This window comes from Citrus clementina, unplaced genomic scaffold (genome assembly GCF_000493195.1).
Source record: "Citrus clementina cultivar Clemenules unplaced genomic scaffold, Citrus_clementina_v1.0 scaffold_4, whole genome shotgun sequence".
In the NCBI taxonomy this organism is placed as follows: Eukaryota; Viridiplantae; Streptophyta; class Magnoliopsida; order Sapindales; family Rutaceae; genus Citrus; species Citrus x clementina.
In genome coordinates, this window is record NW_006262274.1 from 24,809,516 (window position 1) to 24,825,180 (window position 15,665).

General features: G+C 44.5%; 1 protein-coding gene across 1 annotated transcript; it reads right to left on the bottom strand.

Moving 5' to 3' along the window:
* Nucleotides 1-11,769: 11,769 nt before the first annotated feature.
* On the bottom strand, nt 11,770-15,111 carry LOC18043733 (agamous-like MADS-box protein AGL15). The gene is made up of 8 exons (XM_006438856.2): nt 14,784-15,111; nt 13,959-14,034; nt 13,507-13,571; nt 13,299-13,398; nt 13,149-13,190; nt 12,829-12,870; nt 12,551-12,723; nt 11,770-12,202 (listed from the first exon to the last, which is right to left on the bottom strand). The coding sequence occupies exons 1-8, from the start codon at nt 14,963-14,965 to the stop codon at nt 12,115-12,117; spliced, it is 768 nt and encodes a 255-aa protein (XP_006438919.1). The 5' UTR covers nt 14,966-15,111; the 3' UTR covers nt 11,770-12,114.
* Between the last annotated feature and the right edge of the window lie 554 nt (nt 15,112-15,665).

The window sequence follows — 15,665 nt, forward strand, 5'->3', positions numbered from 1 at the left end:
TTGCAAGAGGGCTGCTCTGCAAACTTAAATATTTTTTATTCATCATTTGGGAATTTCATTGTGCTGCCTAAAGTTTGAACTCATAAAAGAAAAAAAAAACTTTATAAGTAGATACCCTGTTCTCAAAATTATTTATACTCGTTATCTAAGATTGAATGCCATAGAAAAAAAGGGTATTTTCGACATTGTGGGGTAATATAATTAAAAAATGGGGGTTTTTAAAGGATCTTGAAATGGTGTCGATATAGTTCAAGTGGTCAAATTTTCTTCTTTTTATTTTTTTAATAAGAGTTTAACTCTATATATATATATGTGTGTGTGTGTGACCCATGCGTGTATATTTGCCACGGATGCTTTTAAAGATATGTTTGGCCGAAAGCAGATAAGAAGATATCATACAAATTTCAATTCAATTTAGTATTTTGTTTTTTTTTTGTTTTTAATATTTAAAGGGATGTTGTGCTTTAAATTGAAAATAAAATTATTATATGTCTAATGTGAATAAATGTCTGCTGAATAAACATAACCTTTGAAGTTTACAGATTTTATAATTTATGGAATAATTAGCATTAATTTTCATATTTTTATATTACACTGTGAGAAAGAAAATTATGTAATTAACTCAGTTTTCATCAAACACTTATAAGCACTGTTGATGCGAGATTCCGGTTCTCCTCGTTCTACGATCAGGATCTCTGCTCGATCAACTTCGTCACGACCAGGAGGTCTCCTCGCCAGGCTTCTTCTCCAGAGGTCCCTGCGTACACAGATAAGTCAGAGTACGCCGGTTGTTTTCCCGGCGCAAACCCTCCGACGCTCAAGTCAGATATGAAGGTTCGGGAAAAGCTTGCCACAGGTCTTATGGCGTTTTTTGTGGTTTTCTCTTCTTTTTAGGTTTTTTTCTCTTCTAATCTCAAGAATGCCAACCCTTTTACCTTCGTTGGCTACCTTTTTATAGGCTTCCTCTGAATCTCAGTCTTCCGCTCTTTTCGAGACGGTATGGGACTCCAACTGCTGCGTTATGGGCAAAACATGGGATCTAGCGTGTTACGCCACGGTTCAGGGGAAAACGTGGCTGCCATGGCTCTGTGAGACCTTGCGTGTTACGCCACGGTTCTGGGGAAAGTGTGGCTGTCACGGTTCTGTGAGATCTTGCGTGTTACGTCGCGGTTCTGGGGAAAGCGTGGCTGTTGTGCCTAGATTCTCGTGCTGGAGAGCACGTCTTGCCAACTGCCGTCGACCGGGCCTCCTCGCCTCTCGATCTCTAGCCGGAATGGCCTTATGCCTCTTATAGGAATTGGCCTCGCGGACGACAACATCGTGGACGAGCAGGATATTTCTGCTCCTGTTCTTCCATGCGCCAGGCTTTAACGGAACACACCTGTTCGCAGAACTCCGCCATCAGATATCTGCTCGTCATTCCTGGTCCCTTCGACGCATTTGTCCCAAACAGTATCCCTCCCAAACAGTAATTATGAGTTAATTTTTGTTTGAGAATCTGCTTGTCTCTGTCTAGACGAGCGGATTCCGGCTTGGCTCATGGTTTTTGCCACATGCCTCCGAAGGTTCTTCAATGCTTGGGATTCGGCTCGCCTTCTCGTGGTCGAGCAGATCCTGGTATGCTTGGGGATTCTGCTCGCCATCTCGTGGTCGAGCAGATCCTGGCATGCTTGGCTTCTGTCTCGCCATAAGACAGGCTCTGAGACTTGGCGAGCCTTTGCATGCCTTAGGATTTTCTTTAAACGATTTGGATTCTGCTGCCTTCTCGTGGCCGAGCAGATCCCGGCATGCTTAGCTTCTGTCTCGCCATAAGACAGGCTCTGAGACTTTGCGAGCCTTTGCATGCCTTAGGGTTTTCTTTAAACGATTTGGATTCTGCTGCCTTCTCGTGGCCGAGCAGATCCCGGCATGCTTGGCTTCTGTCTCGCCATAAGACAGGCTCTGAGACTTTGCGAGCCTTTGCATGCCTTAGGATTTTCTTTAAACGATTTGGATTCTGCTGCCTTCTCGTGGCCGAGCAGATCCCGGCATGCTTGGCTTCTGTCTCGCCATAAGACAGGCTCTGAGACTTTGCGAGCCTTTGCATGCCTTAGGGTTTTCTTTAAACGATTTGGATTCTGCTGCCTTCTCGTGGCCGAGCAGATCCCGGCATGCTTGGCTTCTGTCTCGCCATAAGACAGGCTCTGAGACTTTGTGAGCCTTTGCATGCCTTAGGATTTTCTTTAAACGATTTGGATTCTGCTGCCTTCTCGTGGCCGAGCAAATCCCGGCATGCTTGGCTTCTGTCTCGCCATAAGACAGGCTCTGAGACTTTGCGAGCCTTTGCATGCCTTAAGATTTTTTTTTTTTTTCGGTTTCAAGCGAATGAAATTCGTCGACGTTCCATTAATGGCAGGATTTGACTTACATGAAATTGTTCGGACATAAAACATAAAAATAAAAGATAAACAGCATGAGCAGAAATTGCTTTAAAATGTGAGCAAGTCTTACTGGAAGTATTTTCGGAGGTGTGCTGCGTTCCATGGGCGTTTCACTTCGTGGCCGTCCGCGCGGACCAGCTTGTAAGCCCCGGGCCCGCTATCTGCTTGACTCTATACGGCCCTTCCCAATTCGGTCCCAGCACTCCTTGAGTCGAATCTTTGGTGCTCTGATTCACTCTTCTCAGTACCCAGTCTCCGACCCTGAATTGCCGTATGTTCACCTTCTGGTTATAATACCGAGCAACCCTCTGCTGGTAAGTGACTGATCGCTCGGCTGCTTGTTCCCTCCTCTCCATTAGCAGATCAAGATTCAAACATATCTGCTCGTCGTTCTCCTGTTCATTGAAATAATCTGTCCGGTGTGTGGTCGTTCCTACCTCAGCCGGTACGACCGCTTCATGTCCGAAAGCCAAAGCGAATGGTGTCTCCCCAGTTGCGGTTTTGTGGGTTGTTCTGTATGCCCATAGCACACCTGACAGCTCGTCAACCCACGCACCCTTTTTTGCTCCGAGCCTGGTTTTCAGAAGCCTCTTGACTGTCTTGTTGGCTGCTTCTACTTGTCCATTCGATTGAGGGTGAGCAGGCGAGCAATACTTCAGCTCTATCCCGAGGTTCTGGCAGAAATCCCTGAAGCTGTGATTATCGAACTGCCTGCCATTATCCGTTACCAAGGCATACGGGATCCCGTATCGACAGACCAGGTTTCTCCACACGAAGTCTGTTGTTTTCTTCTCTGTGATCCTGCTAAGGGCTTCTACCTCTATCCACTTCGTGAAGTAATCTATAGCAACTATTGCATGTGTTGCTGCTCCTCGTCCCTTTGGCAATGGGCCGATCAGATCAATTCCCCATTGAGCGAATGGCCAAGGGGAGGCCATGGAGGTGAGCTTCTCTGGTGGTTGGTTAGAGAAATTTGCAAAACTCTGGCAGCTTGCACAGCTCCTGGTCTTCCTTTGCGCATCCTGGTGCATCGTCGGCCAGAAATATCCCTGCCTTAGAACCTTGTGGGCCAGGGACCTCCCGCCAGAATGATTTCCGCAAATTCCTTCATGTACTTCCCTCAGCACGTAATCCGCGTCGTCATCGTCCAAACACCGAAGGAACGGTAATGTATATCCTCGCCGATACAGTACCCCATCGATCATCGTGTATCTCGAGGCCTGAGCTCTAATCTTCCGGGCTCGTAGCTTATCTGGTGGTAAGACCCCGTCTCTAAGGTATGAAACTATCGGGTCCCTCCACGAGCTTTTTTGTTCTATCCGCAACACCTCCAAATTTTGCTCGATACTCGGGCGAGACTTCACTTCTAGGGGGACCGACTTTGGCATTTTTGGGTCGGCTACGGCTGCCATCCTAGCCAAAATGTCTGCTCGACTATTCTGCTCCCTGGGGATTTGTATCACCTCCACTGCTTCGAACTTCCCCATCATCTGCCTGACTATCCTTAGGTACTGTTCCATCTTCTCCTCTCTTGGTTGGAATCTTTCACTGACATGATTCGCAACCAGCTGGGAATCAGTTCTGATCTTAACTCTGTCTGCTTTCACGGCCCTAGCCAATTCCAGCCCTGCTATCAAGGCTTCATATTCTGCCTGGTTATTTGTGGCTGCAAATTCCAACTTTACAGCATAAGAGATCTCCTCCCCCTCTGGGCCTTCCAGGACAATCCCTGCTCCTGAACCCCGCTCTCCTGATGACCCATCCACAGATATCTGCCATACTTGAGTTTCGTCGTTGCCTATATCTGCATCTTGCTGATCCAAGCATACTTCGGGCTCCGCGAACTCAGCTACGAAATCGGCCATTGCCTGGGCCTTTATCGCCGCGCGGGGTTTATAGTCTATGTCGAATTTGCTCAGCTCTACAGTCCATTTGACGAGCCGACCAGAGGCATCTGGCTTGTGCAGAATTTGACGCAATGGCTGGTTGGTTATTACCGAGACCGGGAATGCTTGAAAGTACGGCCTCAACTTCCGAGCAGCAACCACAAGGGCCAGTGCCCATTTCTCCATCGTTGGGTATCTGGTCTCAGCGTCGAGCAGGGCCTTGCTGGTGTAGTATATCGGATACTGAATTCCTTCTTCCTCTCTCACTAGAACGGAACTGGCGGCCCGATCAGATACCGCCAAATACAGATTCAACTTGTCCCCATCCCTCGGTGTGGACAGTAGCGGAGCTTGCTGCAAGTAATGCTTCAAGTTCCGGAAGGCTTCCTCGCATTCTGGGGTCCATTCCGTTTTCTTTCCCCTCCTTATCACTTGAAAGAATGGCTGACACTTATCTGTAGCCCTGGATATGAATCTGCTCAACGCCGCCAACCTCCCCGTGAGGCTCTGCATCTCCTTCAGGTTTCGAGGAGACGTCATTTGCACAATCGCCTGGATCTTCTCGGGATTTGCTTCAATCCCCCTATGGCTCACCATGAATCCCAGGAATTTCCCTGACTCGACCCCAAAAGCACACTTCTCCGGGTTGAGCTTCATCTTATACTTCCTCAAAAGCTCGAACGTCTCCTCGAGATGTCTGACATGTTCCTTCGGGATTTTGGACTTGGTGATCATGTCGTCCACGTACACCTCCATGGTTTTCCCGATCAAGGGCTTAAAGACTTTATTCACCAGCCTTTGATAGGTGGCCCCAGCATTCTTGAGACCGAATGGCATCACCCTGTAACAGAACAGACCTTGGTTAGTGATGAAAGCCGTGCTCTCCTCATCCGGCTCGTACATGGGGATCTGGTTGTATCCCGAGAATGCGTCCATGAAGCTAAGCAGACCATGTCCAGCCGTTGAATCTACTAGCTGATCGATCTTTGGTAAAGGGAAGCTGTCTTTTGGGCACGCCTTATTGAGGTCTGTGAAATCCACACACATCCTCCACTTGCCGTTTGCCTTCTTTACCAACACCACATTTGATATCCACTCTGGGTAATTGACTTCCCGAATGAACCCTGCTCTCAGAAGCTTCTCCACCTCATCATTTACAGCCTCATACCTCTCCTGGTTGAAGCACCTCCTCTTCTGCCTTACTGCCCGAGCACCTTTCTTTATTGCCAGCCTATGACATGCTACCTCTGGGTCAATCCCTGGCATGTCCTCATGTGTCCAGGCAAACACGTCGGCATGAGCCTGTAAGCATTTCACCAACTCCTGCTTTTGCTCTCCCTCAAGTCTCGACCCGATTCTGATCGTCTTTCCCGGGTTCTCTGGTCCCATGCTTACTGTTTCCAGATCCTCTACGGGTTCTTGTCTGCCAGTCTTGTTTTCCACTCGGGTATCGAGGGATGTTATCTGCATCGCCTCCCTTGCTGCCGAGGAGTAGCAGCTTCTTGCGATCCTCTGGTCTCCTCGTACCACTTCGACTACCCCATTCACCCGGTACTTCAGAGCCAGATAATGGTTGGACAGCACCGCTTTGCTCATCCTTAAAAATGGCCGACCTAGGATCATCTGGTAAGGACCTTCCTCGTCCACTACGACGAAGTCCAGTATCATTGTTCTTTCTGTCGGGGGGCTCTCGATTGTGATAGGCAGTTCGACCACGCCCAGAGGGACCAGCTTCCCTCCTCCGAACCCCTTCAAGGAGGTGTTGGTGTATTCCAACTTCCGGTCGGCTATTCCCATCTCTTCCAAAGTTGACTTAAATAGCACATCAACTGAGCTCCCCGTATCAACCAGTATCCGGTCAAACTTCTTGCTAGCGACCGTAGCCTTGATGACTAAAGCGTCCTCGTGGGGGTATAGAATCCCTTCCTCATCCTCATCCGTCCACATGATTGGCACTTGCCTGACCCTTGCTCGTTTGGCTGCTGGGGTGTTGAAGAGTATCTCTTTACTGGTCATGGCGTATCTGGCATAATTTTTTCTCGATCTGTTCGAATCTCCGGCCAACGTTGGGCCCCCAGCTATCACCCTTGCTGCGGGCGGCTCGCGTCTCAAGATTCCATCACTCTGCTCCCCTTCATCTGTTGTGGCCACCATCGGGAAAGTCCCATCCATAAACTCGTCCAGGTACCGATTTCTCACCAAATCTTCGACCTGGGTCTTGAGATCTCTACACTCTGCTGTGGTATGGCCATGGGTGCCATGGAACTTACAATAACGTCCTCTATCCCTCCTGTTGGGTAGCTTTGTTATTGGTGTAGGGAGGTGCAGCAGCCCTCGACCCTTTATGGCCTCGTACACCTCATCCAGGGGCATCTTCAAAGGAGTGTACCGCCCATAGTCCTGGTTCTGGTCGACCAGATGCACTGCTCTTTCTCTGTTTGCCCCACTGTGAGTTGGGGGCGGTGGGAGTGCTTCTGGTCTACTCGCCCTGCTACCGTGGGAATGTTGATGAAGATCGCCGGATGCCGAATCATGTCTTCTCCAAGGCTCCCTAGCTGGGGAACGAGGAGGTGACGCCCTGCTGCGCTGATACTGTGGCGGCCTCTGATGAGGCTGGTAAGCAATTACCCTACCTCCTGCTCCACTACCGGAGATCTGGTGGTCCCTCCTCCTGATCGGCCCATTGGTTGGTAATGCTTTCTTCTCTTTCCTCCCTAACCCTTCCAACTGGTCTGTCTTGATCCGTGCAGCCTTCTCCTCCTCAATCTCGATGTCTCTTTTAGCCTGTTCGTATGCGGCTGCATACGTTTGAATAGCTGGGCTTCTCAAATTGTACCACAGCCTTCCTATCTTCACCCCTTCTTTCAGTCCCCTTAACGCCTGAGGGTGGTTGAAGGCTCCCAAGTCGAGGACAGCCCGATGAAACCTCTTGATGAATTCCCGAAGGGTTTCTTGCTCCCCCTGTTTCATGCTCTTCAGCTCCATCATGTCATCTTCCGGTGACATTGCCCCACTAAACTGCTCTGCGAATTCCTGGCACATCTGCTCGAAGGTTTTTATGCTGCCCCGAGGAAGTTTCCTGTACCATTCTCGTGCACGTCCCTCAAGGGATAGTGGGAACACCCTGCACCTTTGGGATGGAGATAATCCCTGTACCCCCGTTATGTCGTTAAAGCGCTCTATGTGCATCAGCGGGTCAGTTCTTCCCGAGTATCTGAGGTCGAGGAGGCGGAAATCTCTCGGAATAACTGCCCTCATGATCTCTGCTGCGAGCGGTGATTCCCCGTTCAGCATTATCCTCCAACCAGGGGCTCTGTTCCTCCCTTGCATGTCGTCAATTATTTGCGCTAGCCTTCGCACTTCCTCCTCCAGCTGTCCTGCGTGACCAGGGTCGCGTGCTGCAGCTTGATCCCGCTCTCGCTCTACATCATGTAAGTGTTGCCTCAGTTCTGTTTCCTCTGCATTCACCACCCCGTCGCCCCCGTCACAAGTCTGTCTTACCGGGGACTGCTCTCTTTCTCTATGAAATTCTCCCCGCAGAGGTACGTTACCTCTCTCACCACCAAATCTCCCCGCGGTTTGACTTCTCTCCGCACTATCGGTACCTGGTGCCGCTCCACCGCCTCTCACCCTTCCCTCTTGGGTTACCCTTCGCTCGTTCCGCAGCTCATGCAGGATGGTTGTCAAGGTTTCCATCTGCTTTTCCATTCGCTCCATCCGGTCGAACATGACTTTTTCCCGTGCTTCGCTGATTACCTCCCTCAGCGTCACGGAATCGTTAAGCCTTATGTCACCCCCTTGTGCGCTACTTCCTCCTATCTCCATTGCCTTTCGCTTACTCCACCCCTCTTCTTGCTATCGACAGAAGCTTTTTGCTCTGGATCCCCACAGACGGCGCCAAAATGTTGATGCGAGATTCCGGTTCTCCTCGTTCTACGATCAGGATCTCTGCTCGATCAACTTCGTCACGACCAGGAGGTCTCCTCGCCAGGCTTCTTCTCCAGAGGTCCCTGCGTACACAGATAAGTCAGAGTACGCCGGTTGTTTTCCCGGCGCAAACCCTCCGACGCTCAAGTCAGATATGAAGGTTCGGGAAAAGCTTGCCACAGGTCTTATGGCGTTTTTTGTGGTTTTCTCTTCTTTTTAGGTTTTTTTCTCTTCTAATCTCAAGAATGCCAACCCTTTTACCTTCGTTGGCTACCTTTTTATAGGCTTCCTCTGAATCTCAGTCTTCCGCTCTTTTCGAGACGGTATGGGACTCCAACTGCTGCGTTATGGGCAAAACATGGGATCTAGCGTGTTACGCCACGGTTCAGGGGAAAGCGTGGCTGCCATGGCTCTGTGAGACCTTGCGTGTTACGCCACGGTTCTGGGGAAAGTGTGGCTGTCACGGTTCTGTGAGATCTTGCGTGTTACGTCGCGGTTCTGGGGAAAGCGTGGCTGTTGTGCCTAGATTCTCGTGCTGGAGAGCACGTCTTGCCAACTGCCGTCGACCGGGCCTCCTCGCCTCTCGATCTCTAGCCGGAATGGCCTTATGCCTCTTATAGGAATTGGCCTCGCGGACGACAACATCGTGGACGAGTAGGATATTTCTGCTCCTGTTCTTCCACGCGCCAGGCTTTAACGGAACACACCGGTTCGCAGAACTCCGCCATCAGATATCTGCTCGTCATTCCTGGTCCCTTCGACGCATTTGTCCCAAACAGTATCCCTCCCAAACAAGCACAATTACCGAATCACATTGATGAAGTCGCACCTATACGGATCTCATACTTGATGTGCAACTGCTCCAATGCTTTGATGCAATTCTAATTATAGGAACCCATTACCATTAGGAGGACTTGGTCCTTAAAAAGCCGGCTCGCAGTAGAAGAGTGCACCTCAACTTATAGGCCCCCACGCACCAATATCTAAAGGTGGGGTTTTGTTAAATTACATCATATATAATTCGCAACAAACCAATGTGTGGTCACTCATAATCTTTCATTTCTTCTTTCATTTCTCTTACAAGCTGTCGTTTTCTTATATTAAGTTACTGCTTTTGAGTTGTTGTCTGTAACTTAACAACGGGTATGCACTGCCGTACAGAGCTTTCATTAGCTTCCCCTATAATTCAGGCTATTGACTCTGTAGTCTGTACCATCCCGCGTGATTTGCTCCAAAAATGAATTTGATTTTCCACATGACGCAGCAACTAATTCTGCTGCTACTGATTATTTCTCAAATATCTTTTCAAGTAGGAGATCTTGTTGCTTTCAAAGTCAACGATACATTCATTATCTTCCTAATCCGGAGATGCCATAAAAATGTAGCACGAATTTGAAGCATCTTGCACGCGGCATCTAGAAACAGGTTTTGATACTGGACCAACTGACCCCAAATTATCATTCTTTCTTCCATTCAATTAAAACCCAAAAGTCTAAGAAGTAAGAACGATTATAATAATAGCATAAGCCGACAACGGATACTTGAACCGATTTATAAACGAGAAACACATGCCGGCTGCAAGTGATTGCTTCGTTGAAACTACAGCAGACTCAACATGTGCTTAGCTTTCACAATCACAGACAGAGTCGCCAAAATATGTACTCACCACACCATTTCACCAATGTTGTAAATTGAGTGTAGTGACAAATTGAATATCCGTACAAGCAAACCCAACTAAAATTTTCATACTATGTTGCCTCTTCAATCACTCAAACTTTAGATGTAAACATTTGACTAAAATCATTGGGCGTTATTAACTATTAATCTAGCCAGCCCAACAAAAGATTAATTTCTCTTCTGTTTTAAAATATTAACATCAAGCAACTGGCAATGAATATTTATTTAATGGCTGAAAATAGTTGCCATGTTTTGCGACAGTAGAGATCCGAAAAGGACCAAGGCAGCTTTCTTCAAAGTCTATCTAAAATCCAAAAGTTATGCAATTATTAAATGGTTAAAATTAATCTTTCTACCCACCTTCCTATCTTATCTTGCTTAGACTACAAGGCCGGGCCACAACAAGTGGACCCAAATGTCTCGAAGCGTGTGTGACTAAAATTGCAGACAACAAAAAGGAGATAAAGAAGCACATAGCCCATTGGGTGGCGGCCAATTGTTTGGAATATTCAAAGGGCCTAGCCGCGTTGTGAAACATAAGCTATTATGACATCTAATATAATATAATATAATATAAAACTATAAAGCCAAGCGTGAGCAAAGCTAAGCACCGAAACTGACCGAAACCAAAATAAAGCATTCGAAGGCAAAGCCGCTCTTGTAATTTTGTTTGTTAATTGTCATGGTACTCTTGGTAGAAAGGCTTAGCAAATTATACTGCAAACTGGAGGGTCATCTTCATCACAGCCATGAATCTGAAGCTTTACAAGCTTCTTTCCAAGCTTTTCAATCTAATCTCTCCGTTTGCTTGAACCAGCTGTCATTTACCACCAAACCCGGGTCAGAATTCTTCTCATTTCCGTGGATTCAACAATGTTTTGAGCTGCTACCGTCAATCAACAAGGCTTTTGCAAAGCTGGTGGTGGATATTGACTATCCGATGAGCAAATGGGAAGCTGATTCTGTTGAGGAGTATCTTAACTACAGCTTGTGTTTGTTGGAGCTTCTCAATTCAATTACCTCCACTATTTCTCATCTGGGACAAGCACGGCTTGCGCTGTCTCATGCCCTAGGTCTAGTGGAGAAGTCCCGTGCTTTGGCTATCAAGCGTTTGAGTGCAATTCAAGTGAAGAGTTCAAGTCCAAGAAAAGAGTTGAAGGAGCCAGAGGACAAGGAAGGTGACGAAGCGAAGGCTTTTGCAAACAAGGAAAGGGTGATTCATCAAGCTTTGATCGAAATAAAGAGCATCGGATTCTGGGCATGTGGTGTTATCTTGGCTGGATTATCAGGTGATGCTGAACACTTCTTAAAGATGAGAAAATCACAGGGGTTTTCAAATTCTGCTTTGAGCAAGTTGGATTCAAGTATCTGTGAAGTTATTAAGGGAAAAGGGGGCGTTTTGAAGGAGGTGAAGGAGTTGAATGATTCAGCTGCTTGCCTTGCGGCTGCAGCCGATACCAGCAAAAGCAGAGGTGTAGCAGAGGAACTGCAGAGAAGATTAGACGTGTTCGAGAAACTGCTTGACAGCTTAGGGAAAGAGGTTGATCATCTCTTCTCAAAGCTTTTGGCTGGAAGAAATGAATTGCTTGATGGAATTCGACATCATAACAAGTAAAAATAATTAGTTGCAATGGTAATTACAAACAATTGTGTAATTTTCTTTCTCTACTAAGCATTAGAAATATGTTTTATTATTTGTACATAAATTATGAGATTTCAATTTCTCTTTGTGGAAGTTTGTATGCGAACATTTGCCAGTTCTGTTCAAACGAGAAACATTTCTGCTGTAGAAATAGAGCAGTTATGAAGGTGTCCTTAATGATTCTTAGTTTGTTTCTAAAAACCGAGGCAGAATCCATGCTTCCTGGTCTCACTCTTCACATGGAAAATGAAGGATAAAGTTGCAAGAAAAGACAATGGCCATTTTTGTGAAGCAAGCGAAGAAAAGAAGGCCTTTGGTAACTGTTTGCAATTTTCTCTGACCATTACTTCAAAACATGGTAAGAGTAACTACAACATGTCTAATAACCACCATCTTAAAAGCTTATAATTTCTCCTTACAAAGAAACATATACACCGCCACTATCATGATTTTGCACTTTCAGCCAAACTTTTTGGTTCAGAAAACTGCTAAACTGTGAAAAAACCATTTCATTTCTGCTGTTTCTAGCCAAAGCAAAGCAGAAACTCCAAGCAGCAAAGTATCACAGCACGCCCAATTGGCTCCTGGAGTCATTTGAATTGGTTTCCCTTTCAGGTGCCTTCCTCTTGTGGTAAAGATTGCTAGGCAGTCTACGCAACACGGAGAATACACATTAGACTAGAGAAAATGGATGAGTGGCGACAATTCAACAAAAACATCCAATTTCATTCATCAGTTCCATTAGTATGCTAGTGAAAAAAAAAAAAAAAAATGCCCCATACAATTTCCAAGGAAATGTAACTAGAAAAATCAAGAACTTTATGTCGATTCTGCATAAAAGAATCTCAATTACCTCAAAAGATTTGACTGTTGTAAGTATTGTCTAAGTTGAAATATATTCAGTTTTTCAATTATCTTCGAATGCACAATGACAAAAGGGAGCAAGGGTTTCACAATTTAGTTACAGGTTGCATTTATATGTAGGAAAAGTAAATTACCCTAAATGCAGGGTAGTGTCCGAATCTCCTTTCTCAACCGCGCCATCAGAGGCAACATCAGGGGTTGCAGAACTGTGGTTCATAAGAGAATTCTTCCTTCCTAAAGGATAGTACTCGAGGTATGCTGGGACTGAGCATTCAGTGGGTGGAAAGAAACCTCGAAGTTCCTCAACCTACCGTGCCCAAAAGAAAATTTTAAAAGATCAGATTACAAATGTACTTATAAAAGAGTAATAAAATGAAAGTGACTTGGTTGCACAGAGAATGATATATCTTGCCTGTCTACGCAAAGTTTCATTCTCCAGCATAGCCCTCTGTTCCTGAAATCAAGATATTAGAGAAAGTGATTACTCATAATGAAGGGGCGAAAAGAAAGAGAGACAGCTTCATTAATGTAAAGTGGTACCACCAAAGATGCAGAGTGCTGCCAATGATGGCATCAAGCCCAAAGGCATAAAAAGTTGAGGGTTTTTGCATTAGGTTCAGAAAACTTTCGGTTGTATATCTCAGCTAATCATAGTTCTTTTTTCTCTCTTTTTCAAGTGTTTGATCACAGTCTGATCTAGTAAAGACATGCAGTCTTAATAATCATATGTACCTGTACCCTTGATTGCTCCAGTTGCTCCATCAGTAATTTCTCCTGAAATTGTGAAAGTTAACTACTACCACTGAATCTAGTAGTTTTCTGTTTGCAGGCAAATGCTGGTTTCAAAAGGCAAAAGAGAGATGAAAGGGAAATTATTTTAACCTTTTTTTCCTTCACCAACAACAACCCTTCATTTAGATCCTGTTCTAGGAGCTGCAACTCTTTCAAGCTCAAACCATTGAGGTCCTTACCTAACAGTCGTCTGCCATATCAGAGCAATGATCAGCATATTTATATAAATCTGTACAGGCAAGTTATTCTCAAAAAATTCTATATGTTGAACAATACTCAACTGGAATAAAAGACTTACAACTGCTTCATTTGTAGCTTTGCAATTTCATCTTTTAGACCATCCACCTCCTTTGAGTCTTGCTTCTGTGGAAAAAAGGAAAGAACAGTTGGAAACATCACTCACAAAAATGAATTTCTTATCATAACATCAATAACAAAAAAGAATTTCTGATCATCAGAAATGGATAGTGGAATAACAAAAGCTCTTCGTGCCTCGTAGTGTATCCCTTATCCCATTCCCCTTAAACAAGAAGAACATAGCAAAATGGACTTTTGAAATATCTCAAAGAAATTATTACCTAGTATGAAAAAAATTCTACACGAGCAGTTTCTTGATCAATATACTACTGTGAAAGCTAGAACCTAGAAGCAATTCTTTCATGAATGCTTCATTTTCGTGATACAGAAATATGTACCCAGTGCCATAAGTAGAACCAGCTTTCACAAGTGTAATCATGTATCAATTAGTACCTCTGTTTTGTATTCTGCCACAGCGGCCTCGGAAAAATCCAAACACTTGTTATATCTTGAAAGCGTTCTCTTCATACTACAAAAATAAGAAGAAATAAAATAAGTCAAATCTTCTTTAAAAAGACTCAGACAAATTCCCCCTCTTCTGTGTGCAGCCACCTTTCTCAAGCCTGTTTTTGAGATCCTGTAGTCCTTTTACTCGATCTATGATCAAATTATTTTGCATTGATTTTAACATTAACAATTCAGATCATCTCCTCCGAGAAATGCCCCACCATCAATTAAAAGACAATCGATAGACATGATAGAAAATAACTTTGAGAATTTCCCGAGTAGAGTTTATCAATAGAACAGTTCTGACTGAAGGGCACTTATACACGACAATTTCTATTGCAGTGGAGAACTAATTAACATGTATAATGATTTTAAAACAGCAAAAGACAGAGAAAGAGACTGAATTTGTTCATAGTTGTTGGACAAGATCGCAAATTCCTACAGCAATTTTCTTATTAACATAAGAATTTCTCAAATAAAATCCAAAAACACATACAAAAATTTAAGCAATTTTTCCTTAAAAAATCCCAAAATAATCTTAGTAAACTTAAAAAAAAAAATCGACACAAGAAAATTAAAAATATATATATTACAAATTCATAACTGCACATGAACATTGTTAAAAAAAATGGAAAAAAATCTAAAAGCGAAGAGAACCCATCAACAAGTAACATTGTTAGGAAAAAGGGGCAAATCTAAAAGCGAAAAGAACCCATCAACAAGTACGACCAAACACACACATGCAACCAGAAAACAAAACCCAGAACGTACCCAGAACTCGAAAACTCAAAAAGCTTGCCAGTGTTTGAGAAGATAATAACGGCAACCTCAGCATCACACAAAATAGCCAATTCCTGAGCCTTTTTGAGCAACCCAGCTCGTCTTTTAGAGAATGTAACTTGCCTACTGTTTGCGTTTTCGATCCTCTTTATCTCTATCTTCCCTCTGCCCATCTTTTATTTTTTTATTTTTAATTTCTCCAATTGATCACGAAACCCAGAAACAAAAAACCCAACAGAAACCAAAATTACTTCTCTTTGTCACAGTTCATAAATTTGTGTCAAATGTCTTAGGTTCTTGTCCTTGTGAAACATTTATGAGGCAATGGATCAATGTGGAGGAAAAGAAAAGGATTGCCAAATTTAGAGATGATAATAACGTGAGAGTTTTTTCTTTAAATAAATATATATCATTTTATTTAAGCGTTTTAAGGCTAGAAACGGCAAGTTTGCATGGCCGATGGCGCTGTCTGTTTGCTCTGTTTATTCTATTTTGGAGTGTTTACTGCGTTTGCATGAATTGATTCCTTATTTGCTTTTGCCACATTTGGAGTGTTTGGGTGCTCATGGGTCCCATCTCTCGTGGGCCCTACTTACCATTTTCTGACTTTCTTAGGTATCATGTGTGGGTCCCACGTAGGGCAGTTTCAGTTCAAAGACTTTGTCTTTTTAGGATTGTTTTATTAATTTGGCTTAGTGATGTGATTTTTTATCATCATTATCCTAGTGGTTTCACTGGCTACCTGTGGTAGCTGATTCTTTTGCTACATTTAAAATGGGGCTTGGGATTTTATTACTTTTACTGGGTTTTTCTAATTTTATTTTGTTTTATTTTGTAATATCTAGTCTAATTATATCTCTGTTGCCAGTTATA

Coding starts and splice junctions, on each gene's coding strand:
- LOC18043733 (XM_006438856.2), bottom strand. CDS start 14,965: ATGGGCAGAGGGAAGATAGAGATAAAGAGGATCGAAAACGCAAACAGT. Junction 14,035..14,783: donor TTTGAGTTTTCGAGTTCTGG/GTACGTTCTGGG, acceptor TTATTTTTGTAG/TATGAAGAGAACGCTTTCAA. Junction 13,191..13,298: donor TGTTGGTGAAGGAAAAAAAG/GTTAAAATAATT, acceptor TCACAATTTCAG/GAGAAATTACTGATGGAGCA.